The sequence below is a fragment of the Maylandia zebra genome, linkage group LG12 (genome assembly GCF_041146795.1).
Source record: "Maylandia zebra isolate NMK-2024a linkage group LG12, Mzebra_GT3a, whole genome shotgun sequence".
NCBI classification, from domain to species: Eukaryota; Metazoa; Chordata; class Actinopteri; order Cichliformes; family Cichlidae; genus Maylandia; species Maylandia zebra.
Window position 1 is genome coordinate 29326723 of NC_135178.1, and position 19485 is coordinate 29346207.

General features: G+C 38.1%; 3 protein-coding genes and 1 long non-coding RNA gene across 5 annotated transcripts in view; 1 reads left to right on the forward strand and 3 right to left on the reverse strand.

Moving 5' to 3' along the window:
• Positions 1-3843: 3843 nt before the first annotated feature.
• LOC101480646 (granzyme A) lies at positions 3844-8107 on the reverse strand. The gene is made up of 5 exons (XM_004546953.2): positions 8022-8107; positions 7697-7838; positions 5794-5932; positions 4445-4714; positions 3844-4307 (listed from the first exon to the last, which is right to left on the reverse strand). The coding sequence occupies exons 1-5, from the start codon at positions 8083-8085 to the stop codon at positions 4146-4148; spliced, it is 777 nt and encodes a 258-aa protein (XP_004547010.1). The 5' UTR covers positions 8086-8107; the 3' UTR covers positions 3844-4145.
• Positions 6924-19485, forward strand: part of LOC143421509 (uncharacterized) — a 29395-nt gene continuing 16833 nt past the window's right edge. For both annotated transcript variants that reach the window (XR_013101179.1, XR_013101180.1), the window contains exon 1: positions 6924-7122. This is a non-coding gene — a long non-coding RNA (uncharacterized LOC143421509). The remainder of the gene's footprint in view (positions 7123-19485) is intronic.
• Positions 11396-13975, reverse strand: LOC101480358 (granzyme A-like). Its single transcript, XM_004546952.1, has 5 exons — positions 13912-13975; positions 13436-13577; positions 13018-13150; positions 11997-12263; positions 11396-11551 (listed from the first exon to the last, which is right to left on the reverse strand). Exons 1-5 carry the CDS (start codon positions 13973-13975, stop codon positions 11396-11398), a joined length of 762 nt encoding a protein of 253 aa, XP_004547009.1.
• On the reverse strand, positions 15791-18006 carry LOC101479592 (granzyme A-like). Its single transcript, XM_004547333.4, has 5 exons — positions 17923-18006; positions 17559-17700; positions 17095-17233; positions 16584-16859; positions 15791-16488 (listed from the first exon to the last, which is right to left on the reverse strand). Exons 1-5 carry the CDS (start codon positions 17984-17986, stop codon positions 16327-16329), a joined length of 783 nt encoding a protein of 260 aa, XP_004547390.3. The 5' UTR covers positions 17987-18006; the 3' UTR covers positions 15791-16326.

The window sequence follows — 19485 nt, forward strand, 5'->3', positions numbered from 1 at the left end:
GATGCTGAATGCACTGAAACCTTGATCATAGCTGTAATGCACAACTTATGTTGAGCTGAAAGGATGTGGTCTGGCTGCAAAAGGTTCAAGCTTACATCATTTCAAGAACTCTGGTTGAATTTACCACGAATAATGACCATTTTGTTTATTTACTGTGCGATGGTGGGTTTCTTTACGTGATTCTGAGAACGTTGTCACTGGGTGCAGATATGTCAGTAAGTCACTGACACTTTCACATTTGCTTTCTAAAATGTCATCTTATTAACCAGAAGAAAAAATGATTTGCAGAATAAACAATGAAAAATGACACACTGTTCACAGACATGTTGAAATCATAAAACCATGAATGGACTCAAACATAGTGAATAATTGCAAACAATGCTCTGGAACTGTGTAAAACAAAAACTCAGTAAAACATTTGAGGTTGTCTTTTTGTGAAGTTTACGTTAAGTCTTTTAAAAAATTCATTATCACAGAAAAAATAATCATATCATTGATAATATTTGTATTTTAATATTATTTAAAAAAAACAAGACAAGGACAGAATAGGATAGAAAATAATGGATGTATTCAACTCTCTTCTGTGGTAAAGCTGGTATTTAAAAAAGAGGGAGAACAGGAGGAGAAAATAAATAAATAATTATTGTCACAGTCGGGGAAGTGGGGAATGAGGACCCAAGTGCCGGCCTCCTTATGCTGAACAGTGCGTTTATTTATAGTGCAGTAAATAATCCACAGAATAAATCCCCATGCACTCCCCTGACTCCCGTGTCGTGTCTTCTCCCAAAACATCCGTGTTCTGTGCTCTCCACTCCCGTGTCTCTGCATTCCCCATGCCTGCTGCTATCTGACGTTCCACGCTCCTCCTGAGACACAATAGAAACAGCCATCAAGACACCACATAACTAGTCTTCAACACTGACTTGAAAACTGACTTGGAGTCTCACGCAATAATCCCACGCCAGAGGGAGCTCCATCATACTCTTAAATAGCTCCCCCTACGAGCCTCATCATCAGCAAGTGCATGGCATGGTCTTCAGGTGTGGCCAGCCCCCTACCAAGGGGGCTGGCACCCAGCCTACAGGAAACAGCGCCAACTGCAGACAAACAAACATCCCAACACACACCTGCCTATTCCTACAACTTGGGACACAGCCGGCAGCTCAGTGCAGCTAAAACACACAATAATAATAATAATAATGATAATGAGTCCACACTGCTCAAGAACCCTGGATCCCTCAGACCCAGATCCCTGACAATTATAAAGAGTGCATATACACATACAAGCAATTGTAGTAAAGAGCCTTCAATATCAATATCAGTATCTTGTGGATTTTGTGGGGTCCAGAAGAGAGATTTTGGATGCCTCCGTCTGCATTCTGGACCCCTCCATGGTCAGAGAATACCGCCACAGCTACCCAAACAAGCCCGGGAGGCTCACCGAAGGACTCACCTTCACTAGAGTCCTTCGGGTGCTTAAGACCATCGAACTATCAAAAAAGACCACATCTGGTCTAATGAAACAAAGACTGGGCTGAAACTGGGCTGAATGCCAAGCATCATGTTTGGAAGAAAACAGGTACTGCTCATCACCTGGCCAATACCATTCCTACAGCAAAGCACGGCAGTGTCAGCACCATGCAGTGGGGATATTTTTCTGTAAAAGGAAAACTAGTGGGAGACTAGTTAGGATCAAGGCAAAGATAAAATCAGCAATATACAAAGACATCCTTGATGATAACCTGCTCCATAGCACTGTACTTTGGACTTTGGGGAGAGTTCATATTCCAACAGGACAACGAACCAAAGCACACAGCCAGGATAACAGAGGATTGGCTTAGGGACCACTCTGTGAATGTCTTTAGTGGCCCAGCCAGAGCCCAGACTTGAGCCTGATTTAATATCTCTGAAGAAAACAGAAAATGGCTGTGGACCAACACTCCCCATCCAGCCTGATGGAGTCTGACAGGTTCTGCATACAAAAATGTGAGAAACTGCCCAATAACAAGTATGCCAAGCTTGCAGCATCTTACTCAAAATTACTTCAGGATATATTTCCTGCCAAAGATGCTTCAACAAAGTATCGAGCAATGGCTCTGAATACTTAAATGCATGATATATTTTTGTTTTTTATTTTAATACATTTGCAAGAATTTCAAGCAAAGTTTGTCCCCTTTTTCATGATGGAGTACTGTGTGTAGAATTCTGGGAAAAAATGAATTTGATCCATTTTGGAATAAGGCTCTAACATGACAAAGGCTACGTTCACACTGCAGGCGAAAGAGCATCAAATCTGACTTTTTTGGTATGACAGTTTGAACAGCACAAATCCGATATTTTCAAATCCGACCTAGGTCACTTCGGTACGTGGTACTGAATCCGATAAATATCTGATGTTTTAGAACGCGACTGCTGTTTGAATGGTCATATCACATTAAATCGGTCTTTTACGTCACTGACACAAGACAGACACCAATTATCAGCACTGGAGAAGACAAACAAGAAAGCATGGCGGCCATTGTTAAAGCACGGGCTCTCTTTTTTCTCAGTGTCCTTCTTTCTCTAATTAATTTGTCAAAATTCTGTCGGTTACGACTGTGCAGAAATTGATAGACTGCTGCAACAACACCTACTAGCTCTGTAGCCGCCATTTTTACTTTCGTAAACAGAGCGTGTTGTGTGTGACGTCTTCTTTTGTGCATGCGGGCCGCTTTGAGGGCCGTGAACGTTCACACTAGAGCGCGTTTGCTGTCACATTTTATTTGTAGTGTGAACAACCAGACAAAAAGATCGGATTTGATCAAAAAATCGGAATTGAGCATTAAGACCTGCAGTGTGAACGTAGCCAAAATGTGGAACAAGTGAAGCACTGTGAATGCTTTTCGGATACACTGTAGCTGGTTACTATTGTTTTGTGGAGCATGATGTACCAAGTCCTTCTTCTTCTACATGACGTTATCACACACACTGTCCAGCAAATTATCCCTGTGGATGAATTACAATATGGTAAATGGTCTGTATTTGTATAGCGCTTTTCTAGTCCCTAAGGACCCCAAAACGCTTTTACGCACACATTCACACACTGGTGACAGCAAGCTACATTGTAGCCACAGCTGCCCTGGGGCGCACTGACAGAGGCGAGGCTGCCGGACACTGGCTCCACGGGCCCTCTGAGGCAACCAGTAGGCAACGGGTGAAGTGTCTTGCCCAAGGACACAACCGAGACTGTCCAAGCCGGGGCTCGAACCGGCAACCTTCCGATTACAAGACGAACTCCCAACTCTTGAGCCACGATCGCCCCTCAATACAATAGAGCTCAAATAAAAGGCATGGAATTTCATAGATATGGTTGCCTTTTCCCTTCAACATTACAAGGTCCATCCATCCATCCATCCATCCATCCATTCTCTTCCACTTATCGGTGTCAGGGTTGCGGGGTGGCTGGAGCCTATCCCAGCTACTTTACAAGGTTACTCAATTTTTTAGTTTTGTTTTAGCTTATCAAGCAGTTTTATATAACCATATAACCACAGCTCTGTAACAGGAGGAGTGGCCCAGGACTGAATTATCTAAAAGTAAAATAAAAAAGTAACGTGTGGAAAAAGATTGGTCAGTGGTTTCTGAGCACAAGTAATCAGGATGAAAAATGAACAAATAAGAAAGCATGCTCAGTAATTTATCTACATCAAAACAAAATCAGTTCACAAGCCTCAGTTTCAGTTTCAGTATATAAAGCAGGAGCTGGTGAATCTTTCTCACTGGCAGGCTGAATAATTTCACTTTGTTGTTTTACTTTCATGAGTTTTGTATGTACATTAAAAAAACAAAACAAAAAAAAACATTTGTATGCTTTTATTGCAGAGGTAGCCTTCAAATGCAGCAAACAGGAGTACTCATATTCTTGGGGTTACTTGGGGATTGAAAAACAAAGAAAAGGAAAAGTTTGTGCAATGATAAGGACTAACAATAATAAGGATCTGTCATATATGTGCAGAGATCAAAAATAAAAATGTAAAAGAATGAAATGATAATATTAATAATGCTCAAGTCAGTGGTCTATAGGAACAGCAGTAACAGATTTAACAAGAAAGATTACAAAGATGCTCGTGTTCATTAAATTATGTGGACTGATTCCTGTGGATTCCTTAAAATTCAGATGACTTAGTTGTTTTTTTGATCCACTTGAGTTGTTTTTTGGAGAGAAATGAGAAGACTGCAGGCTCATTTATCTCGCCACACACTACAGGTCCAAAAGAAGTGACTCCAACCAGCTCTTTATTGCACAGCAGTGGCCCTCCTGAATCCCCCTGCAGCAAGAACAAATGTTTGACATTTTTGGGGGGTGTTTTAACTATTCTGGAGATTTAAAAAAGCCAAAAAGGTCTTGCGCTTTATTGCAATTTACAATTTCATATTACAAAGCAACTTACTAATATATACTTACATTACATGTACTAGCCTTAGCGTTTCCATTTGAACCAGCACATATCATGTCACTAGTAATAACAGGGTTGCGGTTGTAATAACCACGAGAGTTGCACTTCTTTCTGTCAATCACAGTCACATTGACAGACAACAAGACATCCGACCTATTCTTCTTTTCAGTTTTTCCCCATCCAGCCACCAGACAGTTGCTGCCAGCTGCAGGGTCTTTGAGAGTTTTGCCCAGCTTGAGAAATGTCACTGTTTTGGTTTCCATCACTGGATTGTTAAGCTGAAAAAAAGAAGCTTTACATATTGATAATGATTATCTATGTATTATGTTTATATAGTTATAAAGTAAGTAAATAAGACAGAACATAACAGCAGGGTGCATACATGGAACGCCCATGGAACTAAGCCGCTGGCTTAATATACAGGAATATTTGTGCTGAGTATGGCCTGGATGTCCCAAGGTCAAAATGGAATACACCCTCTAGGGTGGTTAAGAATGACCAAGCTAAGATCCTGTGGAACTAAGTAAAGAAAGAAGGCTGTAGTAATACATGTAGCTATATCAAGTGATAGCAACATCAGGAAGAAGGAACATGGGAAGCTTGGGAAATACCAAGGGCCGAGAGAGGAACTACAGAAGATGTGGAGGTTGATTCAAAAGTTGTCCATGAGGTAATTGGAGCACTTGGAGCAGCTCACCCCCAAACTAGGTTAAGCTTCCTACAAGTGTCATTATTACTAAAACTAGTAGTGTGGCACACTAAGCAGGAAAGTGCCAGAGGAACAGGGGATAAAGCATGATGCTATAGCAACATGGCTGAGAGCTAAGATAGAAAATCCCTAAAGATAAAATTAATCAATACTTTAAATATAATTAGCTGGTAATTTCAACAGTGAGTGTAGTGTCGTGATACTGGACTGCAGCGAGCCAACACCAAATGAGAGTCAGTTAATAAACAGATTGCTAATTTTTAACAGTCAGTTATTACTCATTGGTCAGTACTAGCTTACAATGTTTTGACTTTAAAAACATGTTTCAACTATGTAAGAAGAGTAAGTAAAGAAAAGAAGAAAAGTAAATGTTAGGTCCTGAGCTGCCTAACATTTCATATTATTCATATTGTTACATATTTCAATTGTCTTTTCACAAATAGAAATGTTTTATGTAACATAAAAAACATGTAATACTAAATCAAATCTCATGTGATTAAAAGCTCTAAAAAAATTGTGCACTTTAATTTACTGCCCCATTTTAAACAAATTCCTCTAAGTGGGTTTTCTTGAAAAAGCGTTTAAATTACAGGGTTGCGTCTTTGCTTCATTTAGTATTGTGAATTGTACAGTGAATATTGACCTTACCTTGAGCAACATGAGGTCATTGCCCTTTAATATATTACAAAAGTCAGGATGAGGAAATTGTTTCTTAACCTCTCGGAATTGTTTCGAATCTTTTTCCTCTTTCTTGATGGAGTGTGCTCCCAGGATCACCTCACTAATACTGTAAAAGAAAAAAATACAGAGTAAAGTTAACATATATAAAAGCTTCATAGGGGAGGACTACGATAAGATAAATTAACTCTATATTTTGTTATATGCATATTATTAGAGGTGGTTGCGTTATGGGTTTTACTGAAAAATTACTTTCATGGGTGTAGGGTGATGAGGGTTAGAATATGAACAGATTTTGTCTATTGTCATTTTTTGGAACGTTATCAACCTCTATTTTCATTAATGTGCAAAGCAGTCAAACATACTCGTGTCTTACAGGCTTTTTTCCTGAGAGCTGAGGCTTGTCCTTAAAAACGGCAGAAAAATCTGAGGGATTTTTAAAAGCAATGCTGTAGTGGGGCGAGGTGGACGCACCTGAGCGTCATCAGCGATCACGCTGCGCCTGCTTTAACCCTTTAAGACCTACCATAGAACCAAGTTCGCCTGAGCTTATATTATATTTTTACATGCTGTGGAGCCATTTTTGGGAGCATTTCAAGTTGCTATACATCAATACAACCATTATAGCCCAAACTTTAATAATATGTCTGCATTAGGTGCATAGTAATTACATAAATTGCAAAAAAGTGCAATAAACTACAAAAAAATTGAAAATCGTTTTTGTTTTTTTAACATATATTTCTAGTTAGAGAAATTTAAGAGGCTTATCCCTCAAAACTGTAAATACAAAAAAGTTACACAAACTAGTTTCCCACCACAGGAAATTTATTTTGAGTGTCTTCATAGTTTTATTTTTGAAATACACCAATTTTTATATACTGCAGGAAAAACGAAAATAAATATTATAGTGCAAATTTGCAAAATAACAGCATATGCATCAAAATAAACTATTTCCAGCAGTGCAATATGAGTCTTAAGCATCCCAGAAACGACACAGAAAGTCATAAAGTCAAACATAACTTTTGAAAACATATAACAAGTAAAACACAAGCTCATAAGGCCCCGATCGTAAAAAACTACATTTCCGCAAAATAACGTCACTTCCGGTTTCGGGCAGGTCATGCGGTCATGTGATAGTTCGCGCTGATGGACGTAGGAAGTGTTACAAACAGCTGATGGATCGGCGAAGCGTGTTTCTGGAATATCATGTTTTTGTTGCTGCAAGTGATTTTTATGCAGTTTTTGCAAAGCTATATGTGGAAGGAAACTGTGACCTAGGACAAGCTGATGGCATAAGATGTAAGTACAACTCCTCCGGTTTCATATGCAAAAAAAATTATTGCGCTAGCTTACTTGGTTGCAGAGCTACCGGGATTTAAAAATAGTTACGCAAAACAGAGCGTGCCCGCTCCGATCGGCTGTAAAGGGTTAAAAGGGTGAACTAGGTCCTTTCTTAGTTGTTGTAGGGGAAGTGAGCAACTGCGAGGTGAAAAACTGAAGCAGGGTGTGAAAAGTGACAGCAACCGAGAGTAATAAAAGCAACACTGAAATGTGGTCGCTTCCGCCATGAGTTTATTCAAATACATTTTTAAGGAGATGCTGATTTGATTGTGCCTACTATTAACATGATAAGTAATTATGTAAATTATTTACACTGAAGATGTGAAGTTTTAGCATATTTGTACTCACAGTATCAGTGAAAGGATTACTGACAGTATTTTATATGTAGACATATGTTATATGTATATATTATTTTATATTATTATGTATATATTATAAAAATGTATTAAAAAAACACACAATGTGTTATTTTTCACAGTCTGTTAAAAATATTAAGATATTTTGATTTGATGTCAGAAGAGTAAGTCTGTACTTAGTGCAGTGGGCAGCAGTCAGGACCCATTGTGGATGGATTAATATCCCCCCACAGAAAGACTTTTTACTTTTCAAGTAAGCCATGAAACTCAGGGAGTGTGGCCTGACTTCCTTCCCTCCAATAATCTCAGAACCATGACCTAAAATTAAAAGAAAATATTCACTTAAATATCTAAATCACAAGATAATCAAGTCAAGAACTTAAAAATGAAAGAAGGAACAGATGAGTAAAACACAAGAAATGCCAGCGGCTTTGTAATACTGAAAGTAATGCCCTTGCATTCTGTGTACTGAATGAATGTGCAATAGAAAATATTACTCACTTGACTGGATGATGAAGAAAATCAAACATGAGATTAAAAGACTGAAATTCTTCAGGCAGAACATTTTGTCTTACCCCTCTTTGATTAGATGCCGAATGCCATGAAATTTACTTTGATGCATAGCTTTATACGCGGAGTTCGAAGGATGTGGTTTGATCATGGAAAATAATGAGTCAGCAAAACTGACACATGCCAGCTGATGAACTGGTGATATTGTTTCAAAGCAAGTGGTCAGATTTATCACAAATAATAACAATTTTCTGTAGTTTCTATATGAGAGAGGGGATTAAATTGAACTTCCATTGTAGTTTTAAGGTTTTTATTAAAAGTCAAGAATGGATTAACTGAATTCAATTTAATTTTATTTATATAGCTCCAAGTTAAAAAGGCACTTATATTGGTGCCAAAGTATAATTCAGTTTAATGCAGTAACCTGAATTGTCAATCAAAGCGACCAATCACATTAGGACCCCATTTTGTTTATGCTCTACCCCCCAAACAGTCAATAGTCAGTTGATTTCAGTTTCAAGGAAATCTTCTGCAGCGCTTCCAAAGCACACACTCTGGTGTGCGCAATGGCTTCTTTGTGGCCGTGGCTGCTGAACTCTTCACATATGGATTTTTGAATTTCTGCACAAGGAATTGTGTAAAGTATCAATGAATACTAGTGTTTGTAAAAACTAAATAATTTGCTTGTTATTTTGATTTTTTTCATACAGAACTTTTAACATAAATATAATTCCAAATCTTTACCTCCAGAAAAAGTGAGCACCGACAAACACTTGCTCCTGCGTCTTCACTCCAGTCACTTGACTGCTTTGGATGTCACTCACCTGCTCTCTGCTGTTCCACAGACTTTGCCTGCCTGCCTACAGTAACCTCTCCTCGTGCTCATTCCAACAGCATGACAAGAAGTCCCACTTTCACTCCATTCAGTACTTGTTGCCTTCTTATAACATTTACTCTTCAATGGAGTCTTACATGGTGAGCGTGTACATAGGTCATGGCGGTTGAGTGCATTACTTTTTGTTTTTCTTTCAAACAATTCTAACTACAGATTCCAGGTCTTTCTGTAGCTGTCCACAATTGGTTCTTGGCTCTTGGCTCAGTCCTATGTCTGAACTCTTGTGGGGAGCATCTGGTCGTGGTTGATGTGAAATTATGTTGTTTCATTTCCACTTCCAGATTATGGCCCCAGCAGTGCTCACTGAAACCTTCAGTAGTTCAGACGTTCTACTGTAACCAGTGTCATCAGTATGTTTTGCAACAATAAGTTTGCAAAGGCCACTGATTTTATCCATCATGACATGTTTCTTCTGTGACACCTTGCTAATGAGCCTCCTTTTGTACAGGCCATCAGTTGGGACTTACCCAGCTGAATTTGCCCTTTCTTTACATGCTCAATACTTTTTTTACCCTGTAATAATAAAATAATGGATTGCATTTATATAGCGCTTTTCGGGGGCCTCAAAGCGCTTTACAATGCCACTATTCATTCACTCTCACATTCACACACTGGTGGAGGCAAGCTACAGTTGTAGCCACAGCTTCCCTGGGACAGACTGACATTCTGTGTCCTGTGTCCATTCTCATTATTACATACAACATATGGACTTCTATGGTTTGATTTATTTGCATGTGTGGACTAGATGGATTTTTACTGATATCTGGCGAGAATTTCATATTCATATGCGCCTTTTTTTTAGGAAATTGGGGAGATATTCAGTACTTATTTTACTCACTGTATATTCGTACATTTGACAGTTGAAATGAGCACTAAATCTGTTCACAATGCACAGGTTTATTAAAATTTACTGTTGAAATGCTACATCTCTTCAATCCATGCACATTCTGCACTTGGTAATCTGTTTACATTAACCCTATAAAGCCCTTTGTATCATATTTGATACCTGAGTTTCTGAGACTTCTATCTCATCAATATGATCAATACTTGTCATAATTTCAAAATGTTATGGACAAAATATTAACATTGTTGTTAACAAAACGTTGAAAAAAAAAGCCCAATGTATCAAATGCGACACAAAAAAAAATATTATAAATATATAATAAAAATATGTCATGAACAACATGATATAGCAAAAAAAAAAAGTGTATTTTGTTATAAGGGTTAATAAACATCTAAGTTCCCCCCAAAAATGGGTTGGGGTTGAATGGGATGAGTCTTACAGGGTTAATGGTCAACACAAAACTTTCATCTTCCTGGTGAAACTGAACAAATGCTAATTTTGGATCGTGTTATCAGAATTACTCAAGTAATACAACGAATTATAGTAAAGAGAGGTACTTGGTAAGGGTCACAAATTTAACAAATATTTGTGTCTATCATAAACTCAACGGGTGCAATGACACAAAATGAACCCTCTATGGTGGATCCAGTGGTCAAGGTTTTTCAGGCAGCAGTGTTTTAATTGTTTACTAAAGTTTAATTTTATATGTTAATATATACCAAGACTGACAATCATATTTGACACATCACTTGCAAATTTGGCAACAATATGACAAATATGGCCGGTCACCGGTCATATACATGCTGGACTTATGCACAGTTCGTTTATTCTTGTTTTCTAAACAGGCAAGTGCACATAGACTATTTGAATTTGTGTTTGATGGTCTAGAAAAAAAAATTAACTCCAGTTACACTTGCTCGCCTAGATGGCTAAATGGTGAAGAGGACGAGACTGTAATTCTATTGACACTTTCCAAGATGACAGTGAATAAAGTGCGGGACCATGTGGTGACATATCACCATTCATATAAATGCGTGCAAACGTCACTTTTTTGAAGCTGAGGTGCGGTCACAGCACAAACCGTCATGGTGGGTGATCCTGACCACTATCATTAGACCCCCATTTATTGGACAGGCACTCGAGGATAGAAAGAGGAAATCTTTCATATCACATGACATACCTTTGTCTTCAAAACATGCACATCTAGCAAAGAATCATGCACTTCTCATTTTCAGCAGCTTTATTTGAGTTCATTTCAATCCCATTTCTTTCTTTTACTATTTTTTAAAAACGTTTAGACCACTAGTTTTTGGCAGATATTCAAAAAATGCTGAATTTTATAGCAAAAATACAGCTTTCCAGTCATACTGATTCAACTTAATTTCACCCGATATTTTCCCGTTGTGCCCCATCAGTGGGGCCTGCTCCACTGTTTGAGAACACTCATGTCCAGTAAGACTCTTAGAGAAATCTTATCTGCTTTAACAAAATCCTTTAAACCTCAAAATATAGACTCATATAAATGCAGACCATTGGTGACAAAAATTTGTATTTAAATTTATGCAACAAAAACAAATGTTTAACAGATAGTAAAGGTTTAAGAAGGAAAAAGACTCAGAGAGAGATCTAATTTTGAGTCATAGTTTTTTTGATCCACTGGAGTTGTTTATCTGAGAGAAAAGCATACACTCCAGGGTGTGTTTTGTTACCACACTCCTTAGGTCCAAAGGAAGTGATTCCTGTCAACACACCACTGCACAACAGCGGTCCTCCTGAATCTCCCTGTAGAGAAAATTATAATATGATGGTCACTGAGTGTTTCTTCATTCACTGTGTGTTTATACATCACTCTGCATTTAATTATAAAATATTAATAATCTCTGCCCATAATAATCTCGTCAACAGCATGTCTTTTTCCTGTCCTCCTCCCTCTACCTCCCATTGGTCGAGGCAAATGGCTGCCCCTCCTGAACCTGGCTGTGCTGGAGGTTTCTTCCTGTTAAAAGGCAGCTTTTCCTTCCCACTGTCTCCAAAGTACTTGTTCAAAGGGGGTCTTCTGATTGTTGGTGTTTTCTCTGTATTATTGTACAGTCTTTACCTTACAATGCTTTAAGACAACTGTTGTTGTGATATAAATAGAATGAAATAGACTTGAATTTATTTAGTAGTTTATTTTTTCTGATCATTAACAGTTAAAGTGGTAAAAATGACTATCAAGCATACATACCTGACAGGTATCTGCTGTCTCTGATCCAGCACATATCATGCTGCTGGTGATAACAGGGTCGAGGTTGTAATAGGCACGTGAGTTGCACTTCACTCTGTTAATCACTGTCACATTGACAGACCTCAGGACATCTGACATTTGCTCGGCTTTGCTTTTAGTTGCTCCCCATCCAGCCACCACACAGATGCTTCCAGCTGCAGGATCTTTGACAGCGTTGCCCAACTTGAGCCAATTAACCGTCTCGGTTTTCTTCACTTTTTTGTTAAGCTAAAATTTAAGATATAATTACTTAAGCATAATGAATTCATCATTGCCTTAATAGAATTTTTACAATAAATAAATAAGATAAAATAAAAACAATTAAAAAAAAACACATTTATTTTAAATGAAACTACTTAAGCCGACTCAACATGAAGTCAGTCTTTAATCACAATCAAAATTGAGAGACTAAAGTCGTAATTCTATTTTGAACAAAAAATTCAAAATACCAGAAGTTTTCAGGATTGTGCAGCTTACACTTACTGTTATATCCTATACAAAATCCACTCTTCCAAGAGGGCATGACAAATGTGGCAATGTGTCTTGACACAACAACTGTAATCTCCACTTTCCCACTCTTTTCTTGAAAAACAGTTTCAAGATTTAAAGATTATCTTGAAGTTTCCACTTTATTCTCAAAATGATTAGTAATACTTTTGTTCTTAATGCGGCCCTGATGCTCTGTCGTACAAACATTAAATGAAAAAAGAAAAATTATCTAAATTTTGCAGAAAAGCATCTTTCTCTTTCTGGTCTCAGGTGGAATTTGAGCTGTTGAATTTTGAACAGATGGGAAGATGAGAAAGACCTTATTTTACATCTGAAGTTAAATAATCATAAGTGACAGCCTGGCTTTGCAGTTGTGTTTATCTTGAATAAACATTTGCTTTTCTTGCTTAACATGTATTATGTAATGTCAGCAAACATAACTTTTATAGAAATCGCTAAGGATCGTTTTTCCATTCTGTTATAGTCACCTTACCTTGAGTAACATGAGGTCATTGACCCTGTCTTTTGCATCAAAACAGGGATGAGGAAAACTTTTTTTCACCTTTTGGATCTGCTTTTTTTTATCTCTCCTGATGGAGTGCACTCCCAGCAACACATTCTTAATTCTAAAAGAGCCAAAACAATGCAGTGTTAAATTAAAGTTCAATTATGGCATAGGTTTACTGGCCAAGAAAGTGTCAAATAGAGAAGAAATGAAGATTTGCTTTCTCTCTGATTACTGAGTGGTTACATGATAAAAAAAAATTTACTAAGGTCACGATGTGGCATGTAGCTGATTGGAGTATCATGAAGCTTAAACATGTTGACTTGTATGATATTTTCAATACCCATGATGACATGGATTTTTTTGTGATCCAGTAAAAACATAAACAAATGCTTCAGATTCCTACTTATCACAGTGAGCAGCAGTCAGGACCCATGCTTCATCAATTAGTATCCCTCCACAATTGCCCTCGTTACCCTCAAGCAGAGCCATGAAAGGCAGTGAGTGTGGCTTGACTTCATTGCCTCCAATAATCTCAGAACCATCACCTAAAATGACAAATATTCAAAGAGATCAAGACAAATGAGTCGACAAGCGCTTAAACCAAAGACAGAAAACTCTCTGCACAACTTACTTTGTAAGCCTATAAGACATCTATGTGACACAGATCACAGAATCTATACACAAAATACCTGAAGCACATCCAAATACAAATTCTAACATTTATGAAACCTTTAAAATCCATGTAGGAGTGATCAGGAAAAGTGAAATTACACTCCAACTAAGAAACCATAACAAATTTGCTGAAAAACATTACTACGACTTAGACATATGTACATTAATTAACCACTAAATAAATCAAAAGCAGAAGAAATGACTCACTTGACTGAACAATGAGAAGAACGACACATGAGATCAAGACACTGAAAAATCCGAAGCAGTACATTTCTTCTTATTTGGCTTTGACTAAAACACACACTGGTGCGCACTCGTCTTTATGTATCAAGCCTAAAGGAAGTGGTCTGAAAATTCAGCATAATGGGCTCAAGCAAGGCGTGGGAATGCATTTGTTTCAAAGATAGTGGTAGCATTTACAAGTATTCATTCAGTAACCATGTCTTTTTTCTATGTCGTTGCTGAGGTTTGTTCTGTCTGGTGTACAATGAGTCATCCTTGAGTGTACGTGTCCATAAATCTACTTGTATGAAAAAAGCTAGAAGAGTGTATTGATGTTAAAAGAAAAAGCACTTTATAATAACTTTACAGTTGGTGTAGAGATTATTTCCTTATCAGACATGTAGCTTTGAAGCAGCTTCACCTGTCAACTAGTGCCAGTAAGAGACAATGAGGCATGTCTGTCAGCAGACAGTCCACAGATACATCCTGAAGGAAACATCTCAAAGGTAGTGCCCAAAAGAAGAAGGAACTGATTATTTTCAAATTATTAATAATTAATTACTTAATTGAATGTATAGTCATAAAGTGGATGTTTTCTATGTTGACATTACTGTAATTAATACTACTCAGAATGAGAAGACAGTATGTGCAAGAAAAAGTTGTTCACAGCCTTCTCTTTTTTAAGGCTTGTAATACGGAAAGTGGTGAATCTTTCTGGCTGACAGGTTGAATAATCTCACTTTGTTGTTTTACTTTCATGGGGTTTGTGTGTCCACAAAAAATGTGTTTTATCTCATGTGTTTCCAGCAAATGTGATTGACCGAAGCAAACAGGAGCACTTATATTTCTCTTGGCATTTTATGTAATTTGCAAAAAGAGAAAATATTTTTTTTAAATTAACAAACATCTTTGTTCACAAAAAAGAAAAAAATGAGGGGAAAAGGAGTAAATATGTCATTTTCCACTGCAGGAACTAGGTGATTGTTTGTTTGTTTTTTCCAAAGGAGTAATTCTCTGTTGGCCAATAGAAAGAATATAGGTCTGGCTTTTCATGTCTCAAAGCTAACATGTCAACCTATATGTGCAATCTGCAGTGACAGCATCTAAAATATTAAATTGTAATCCATCACCTATCACAGTGGCTGTGTCCATTTTTGGTAAACAGAACGGCCACAAAGGCAAATATTTGACTCATCTGACTTCAATTCCTGCAGTGGAAATGGCTAGCCACAGCAGAACTACGATCACATGTGTGTACAAGAAGGAACGCGAGAAGCTTGAGAAGTATCAAGGGCTCAGAGGAGAGCTGCAGAAGATGTGGAGGGAGAGAGTAACAGTGGTCCCAGTATTAATCAGAGCACTAGGTGCGGTGACTCTTAAGCTAGGTGAGTGGCTACAGCAGATCCCAGGAACAACATCGGAGATCTCTGTCCAGAAGAGCGCAGTCCTAGGAACAGCTTTGATACAGCGTAGGACCCTCAAGCTCCCAGGCCTCTGATAGAGGACCCGACAGAGACCGCAATGACAACAAGACGTCAAAGATTTCCATCTTGTTTATCATGTTGATGCCTCTGGAGTCATGAAATTTCAGTTTGCTTAATTTATTCATGATTCAGTTGAGTTGTTTTTCTGACAAAAAAGAGTAGACACTAACTGAAGTGGTTGTTCTGTGTCTTCTTAAATTAATATATATATATTTAACCGCTGACAGACAAGAAGTATAATAAAAAAAGTTAACATATATTTACTGTTAACTTTTTCAATTCGTGATTGTGGAATATTCATCATTTTCAGCTTCATTTCAACTTTTGATTTAGTGGTTTGTTTGTTTTTTACTGTGTATTAAGTTGTAGTAGCTCAAAATAGCTGCAAACTTAGGTCAGGTCACTAAACAAATTATAATGCATCATGGATAATCCTAACCACCATCATTCAATTCAATTCAATTTATTTATATAGCACTCTTCACAGGGTAAAAACCACATAGTGCTTCACAGTAATATAAAAACAGAAATACATTTAACCATAAAGTACATAAACAGGACATAACTTTGTCTTTGCAAGACATTTATCTAGACACTCTTATCTCAATATGGCATCTGATTCTTGGTGTGCTTGCTTTTTCTACATTTAGTAACCCAGACCATTGGTTACTAATGCAAAACAAAAGTACATTACAGAAAAGTACACTTCTATCAGTCAACTGAATTTCACACCATATTTCTACAGGTTGACAACCACTGATTTACAACAAACGTTCAGTAACACTCTGCTTTAACATCATCCCTAAAATCATAAATATAGACAGATATAAATGTAGACTCGTGGTGGCAAAATAACACAACTGAACTTAGTATCCCTCTTTAATTTAAAGATGGAAGCAGGAATGATTCAGAGAACTCATTCTATTTTAGATCCCTTCATTGTATTTTTGATCCACTTGAGTTGTTTTTCTGACAGAAAAGAGTAAACTCCGGGTTTTTTAATGAGACCGCACATCCGTCCAAAGGAAGTGATTCCAGCTAGCACACCATTGCACATGAGAGGTCCTCCTGAATCCCCCTGCAAAGAGAGCAATAATATGAGGTTCATTTTTTCATTTATTTTTCGACTCGTTTACGGTTCAAGTAGCGAAGTGGACGGTGAGGCGTACATACCTGACAGGTATCAGCTGTGTTTCTACCATTCGAACCAGCACATATCATGCTGCTGGTGATAACAGGATTGAGGCTGTAATAATCAGCTGAGTTGCACTTCACTCTGTCAATCACTGTAACATTGACAGACCTCAGGACATCTGACATTCGATTGACATTGTTTTTAGTAGTTCCCCATCCAGCCACCACACAGACGCTGCCAGCTTTCGGCTCCTTACTGGTTTTGGGCAGCGTGAGCCAGTTTACAGCTTTGGTTTTTTTCACTTTCTTGTCCAGCTGAAATTTAAATAATACTTATTTAACCATAATGGGTTCATCATTGCTTTTAGTAAAAACAAACAACAAAACACACACATTTATCATATTTGAGAGAGTGCATGTATATATTTGAGCTTATATGTATAATTTTGACTTTGAGAAAATTCAACAAAAACAAATTTTCTATAAATTCCTCTAAATATAATTATCAGCAATCTTGGATCACTTTTCCATTCTTTTGTAGTCACATTACCTTGAGTAACATGAGGTCATTGACCTTGTCCGTGCCATCATAGCAGGGATGAGGCAAACTTTTTTTCACCTTTCGGACCTGTCGGAAATCTTTTTCATCTGCTTTGATGGAGTGCACCCCCAGCAACACCTTCTTAATGCTGTAAGAGCAAAAACGGTGCAGTGTTAAATTACAGTTCAGTTATGGAATAGGTTTATTGATTAAGAAAGTGACAAATATGGTAACAGTGATGCAGAGCAGCACTTGTTCCTTGTAAAGAAGTGTTCAAACCCCTGAGCTCTTGTGGTTTCTTTAGTCACTATCTGCCAGATTATAGCTGCTATAATGAATGCTGAGTGGAGCATCATAAAGAGGAAATGTTACTGACTAGCATGGCATTTTGAATAATCATAGTGCAACATCTTTGCAAGAGCCAACAAGAATTAAGATTGCAATTTTCAAATGTTAATGGGAAAGATTCCTACCTAGGACAGTGTGCAGCAGTCAGGACCCATGCTTGATCAATTAGTACCCCTCCACATATCGGTTTGTCACTCTCCAGCAGAGCCATGTAAGGCAGCGAGTGTGGCTGCACTTCATTACCTCCAATGATCTCAGAACCACGACCTAAAGTGACAAATATTCAAAGAGGTCATTGAGATGAACAGATAAATTCTCTTCACACTTTCCTTTGTAAAACTAAAAGACATTTAGATCACACAATCTACATGCACAACACTAAACAAAGCATAAGAAACAAGCAGAAACATTACCATGATTTAGGCATATTTACATCAATTAATTCATTAGTATTAAATAAACAAATGCACAACAGATGAAATAACTCACTTGACTGAACAATGAGAAGGACAACACATGAGAGGAAAACACTGAAACCCCTGAGGCAGAGCATTTCTTCTTGTTTCGCTTTGATCTAAATAGACTGAAACACACTATGGTGCACAAAGTCGCCTTTATGTGAGCTCAGAGGAAGTGGTCTGACAAATGGAAATTCATGTGTCATGAAAAGCGGTCGCAAGCATGAGGTGAGGATGCATTCATTTCAAAGCCAGTGATCCGATTTACAAGTAAATCTCATGATCTGTGTGGCACAGTGCAAGTCATCAGTGGGTGCAGGTGTCAATACATGGACTAGTGTGAAACAGTTGGAGGAAGACATTATTCATGTTGAAAGAACAAGTCCTTTACAAGAACTACACTACCAGTCAAAAGTTTGGACACACCGTCTCATTTAATGATTTTTCTTTCTTTTCATAGCTATTTACATTGTAGACTCATATGGCATTATGTAGTAAACAAATAACTCAAAACATATTTATATTTTAGATTCTTCAAAATAGCTACTCTTTTATTTGATTACTGCTTTGTACACTCTTGGCATTCTCTCGATGAGCTTCAATGAGTCAGCTGAAATGGTTTTCCAACAGTTTTGTAGGAGTTCCCAGAGATGCCGAATATTTGTTGGCCCTTTTGCCTTCACTCTGTGGTTCATCAGATCCCAAACCATCTCGATTGGGTTTAGGTCAGGTAACTGTGGAGGCCAAGTCATCTGGTGCAGATCTCCATCACTCTCCTTCTTGGTCAAATACCCCTTAGACAGCCCGGAGGTGTGTTTGGGGTCATTGCCTGTTGAAAAATAAATGACGGTCGAACTGAAGGCAAACCAGATGGGATGTCGTGTCGCTGCAGGATGCTGTGGTAGCCATGCTGGTTCAGTGTGCCTTCAATTTTTAATAAATCCCCAACAGTGTCACCATCAAAGCACCCCATCACACCTCCTCCTCCATGCTTCATGGTGGGAATCATGCATGTTTCTGCGTCGTACAAAAACACGGTGGCTGGAACCACAGATTTCAAATTTAGACTAATCAGACCAAAGCACAGATTTTCTCCACTCTAACGTCCAATCCTCATGTTTCTTGTCCCAAACAAATCTATTCTGCTTGTTGCTTTTCCTTAGTAGCGGCTTCCTAGTATCTATTTGAGCAAATCCACAAAGGAACCCTGACAAAGCCCATCTGTCATGGTCCGTGTGAGCAGCTGGGTGTGGCTGGTGTGGATCCCGGCTTCCTGTAACACTAGCGTTCCCCCTCCTCGACTCAGAGATGGTCTTTCCCTTTTTCCTTTACAGAGGTTACATCTTTCACCATCTTACAATGCTGTGATTGCAGCCATTTACCAACTCTCTGTGAATGGTACTCATGGTCTTTGATCAGTGGGCTTTGGTCAGTGGTTGTTGATCAATGGTCATGAGAATTAGAATTATTAAGATTAAGGAACTGACCTCCCAGCCTATTGTTTATAAGGTTGGGGAAACCTGCAGTCAGCTGAGACTGAAGAAGTCACTTGGATGAGTGATGAAACGTTTCTCCCACAAAACGCTACATCCAG

Bases quoted from the DNA above. Each gene is read 5' to 3' on its own strand.
- LOC101480646 (XM_004546953.2), bottom strand. From the start codon at position 8,085: ATGTTCTGCCTGAAGAATTTCAGTCTTTTAATCTCATGTTTGATTTTC. The intron at 5,933-7,696 runs GTACAGACTTAC...TTTCTTTTACAG, and splicing joins ACTGCTGCCCACTGCACTAA to TATTAGTGAGGTGATCCTGG. The intron at 4,308-4,444 runs GTAAGTATATAT...TTCTTGCTGCAG, and splicing joins CTAAGGCTAGTACATGTAAT to GGGGATTCAGGAGGGCCACT.
- LOC101480358 (XM_004546952.1), bottom strand. From the start codon at position 13,975: ATGTACTGCTTCGGATTTTTCAGTGTCTTGATCTCATGTGTCGTTCTT. The intron at 13,578-13,911 runs GTGAGTCATTTC...TTGTCATTTTAG, and splicing joins TCTTCTCATTGTTCAGTCAA to GTGATGGTTCTGAGATTATT. The intron at 12,264-13,017 runs GTAAGGTGACTA...CTTAAATTTTAG, and splicing joins ATGACCTCATGTTACTCAAG to CTTAACAAAAAAGTGAAGAA.
- LOC101479592 (XM_004547333.4), bottom strand. From the start codon at position 17,986: ATGCTCTGCCTCAGGGGTTTCAGTGTTTTCCTCTCATGTGTTGTCCTT. The intron at 16,860-17,094 runs GTAATGTGACTA...TTTAAATTTCAG, and splicing joins ATGACCTCATGTTACTCAAG to CTGGACAAGAAAGTGAAAAA. The intron at 16,489-16,583 runs GTATGTACGCCT...CTCTCTTTGCAG, and splicing joins ACACAGCTGATACCTGTCAG to GGGGATTCAGGAGGACCTCT.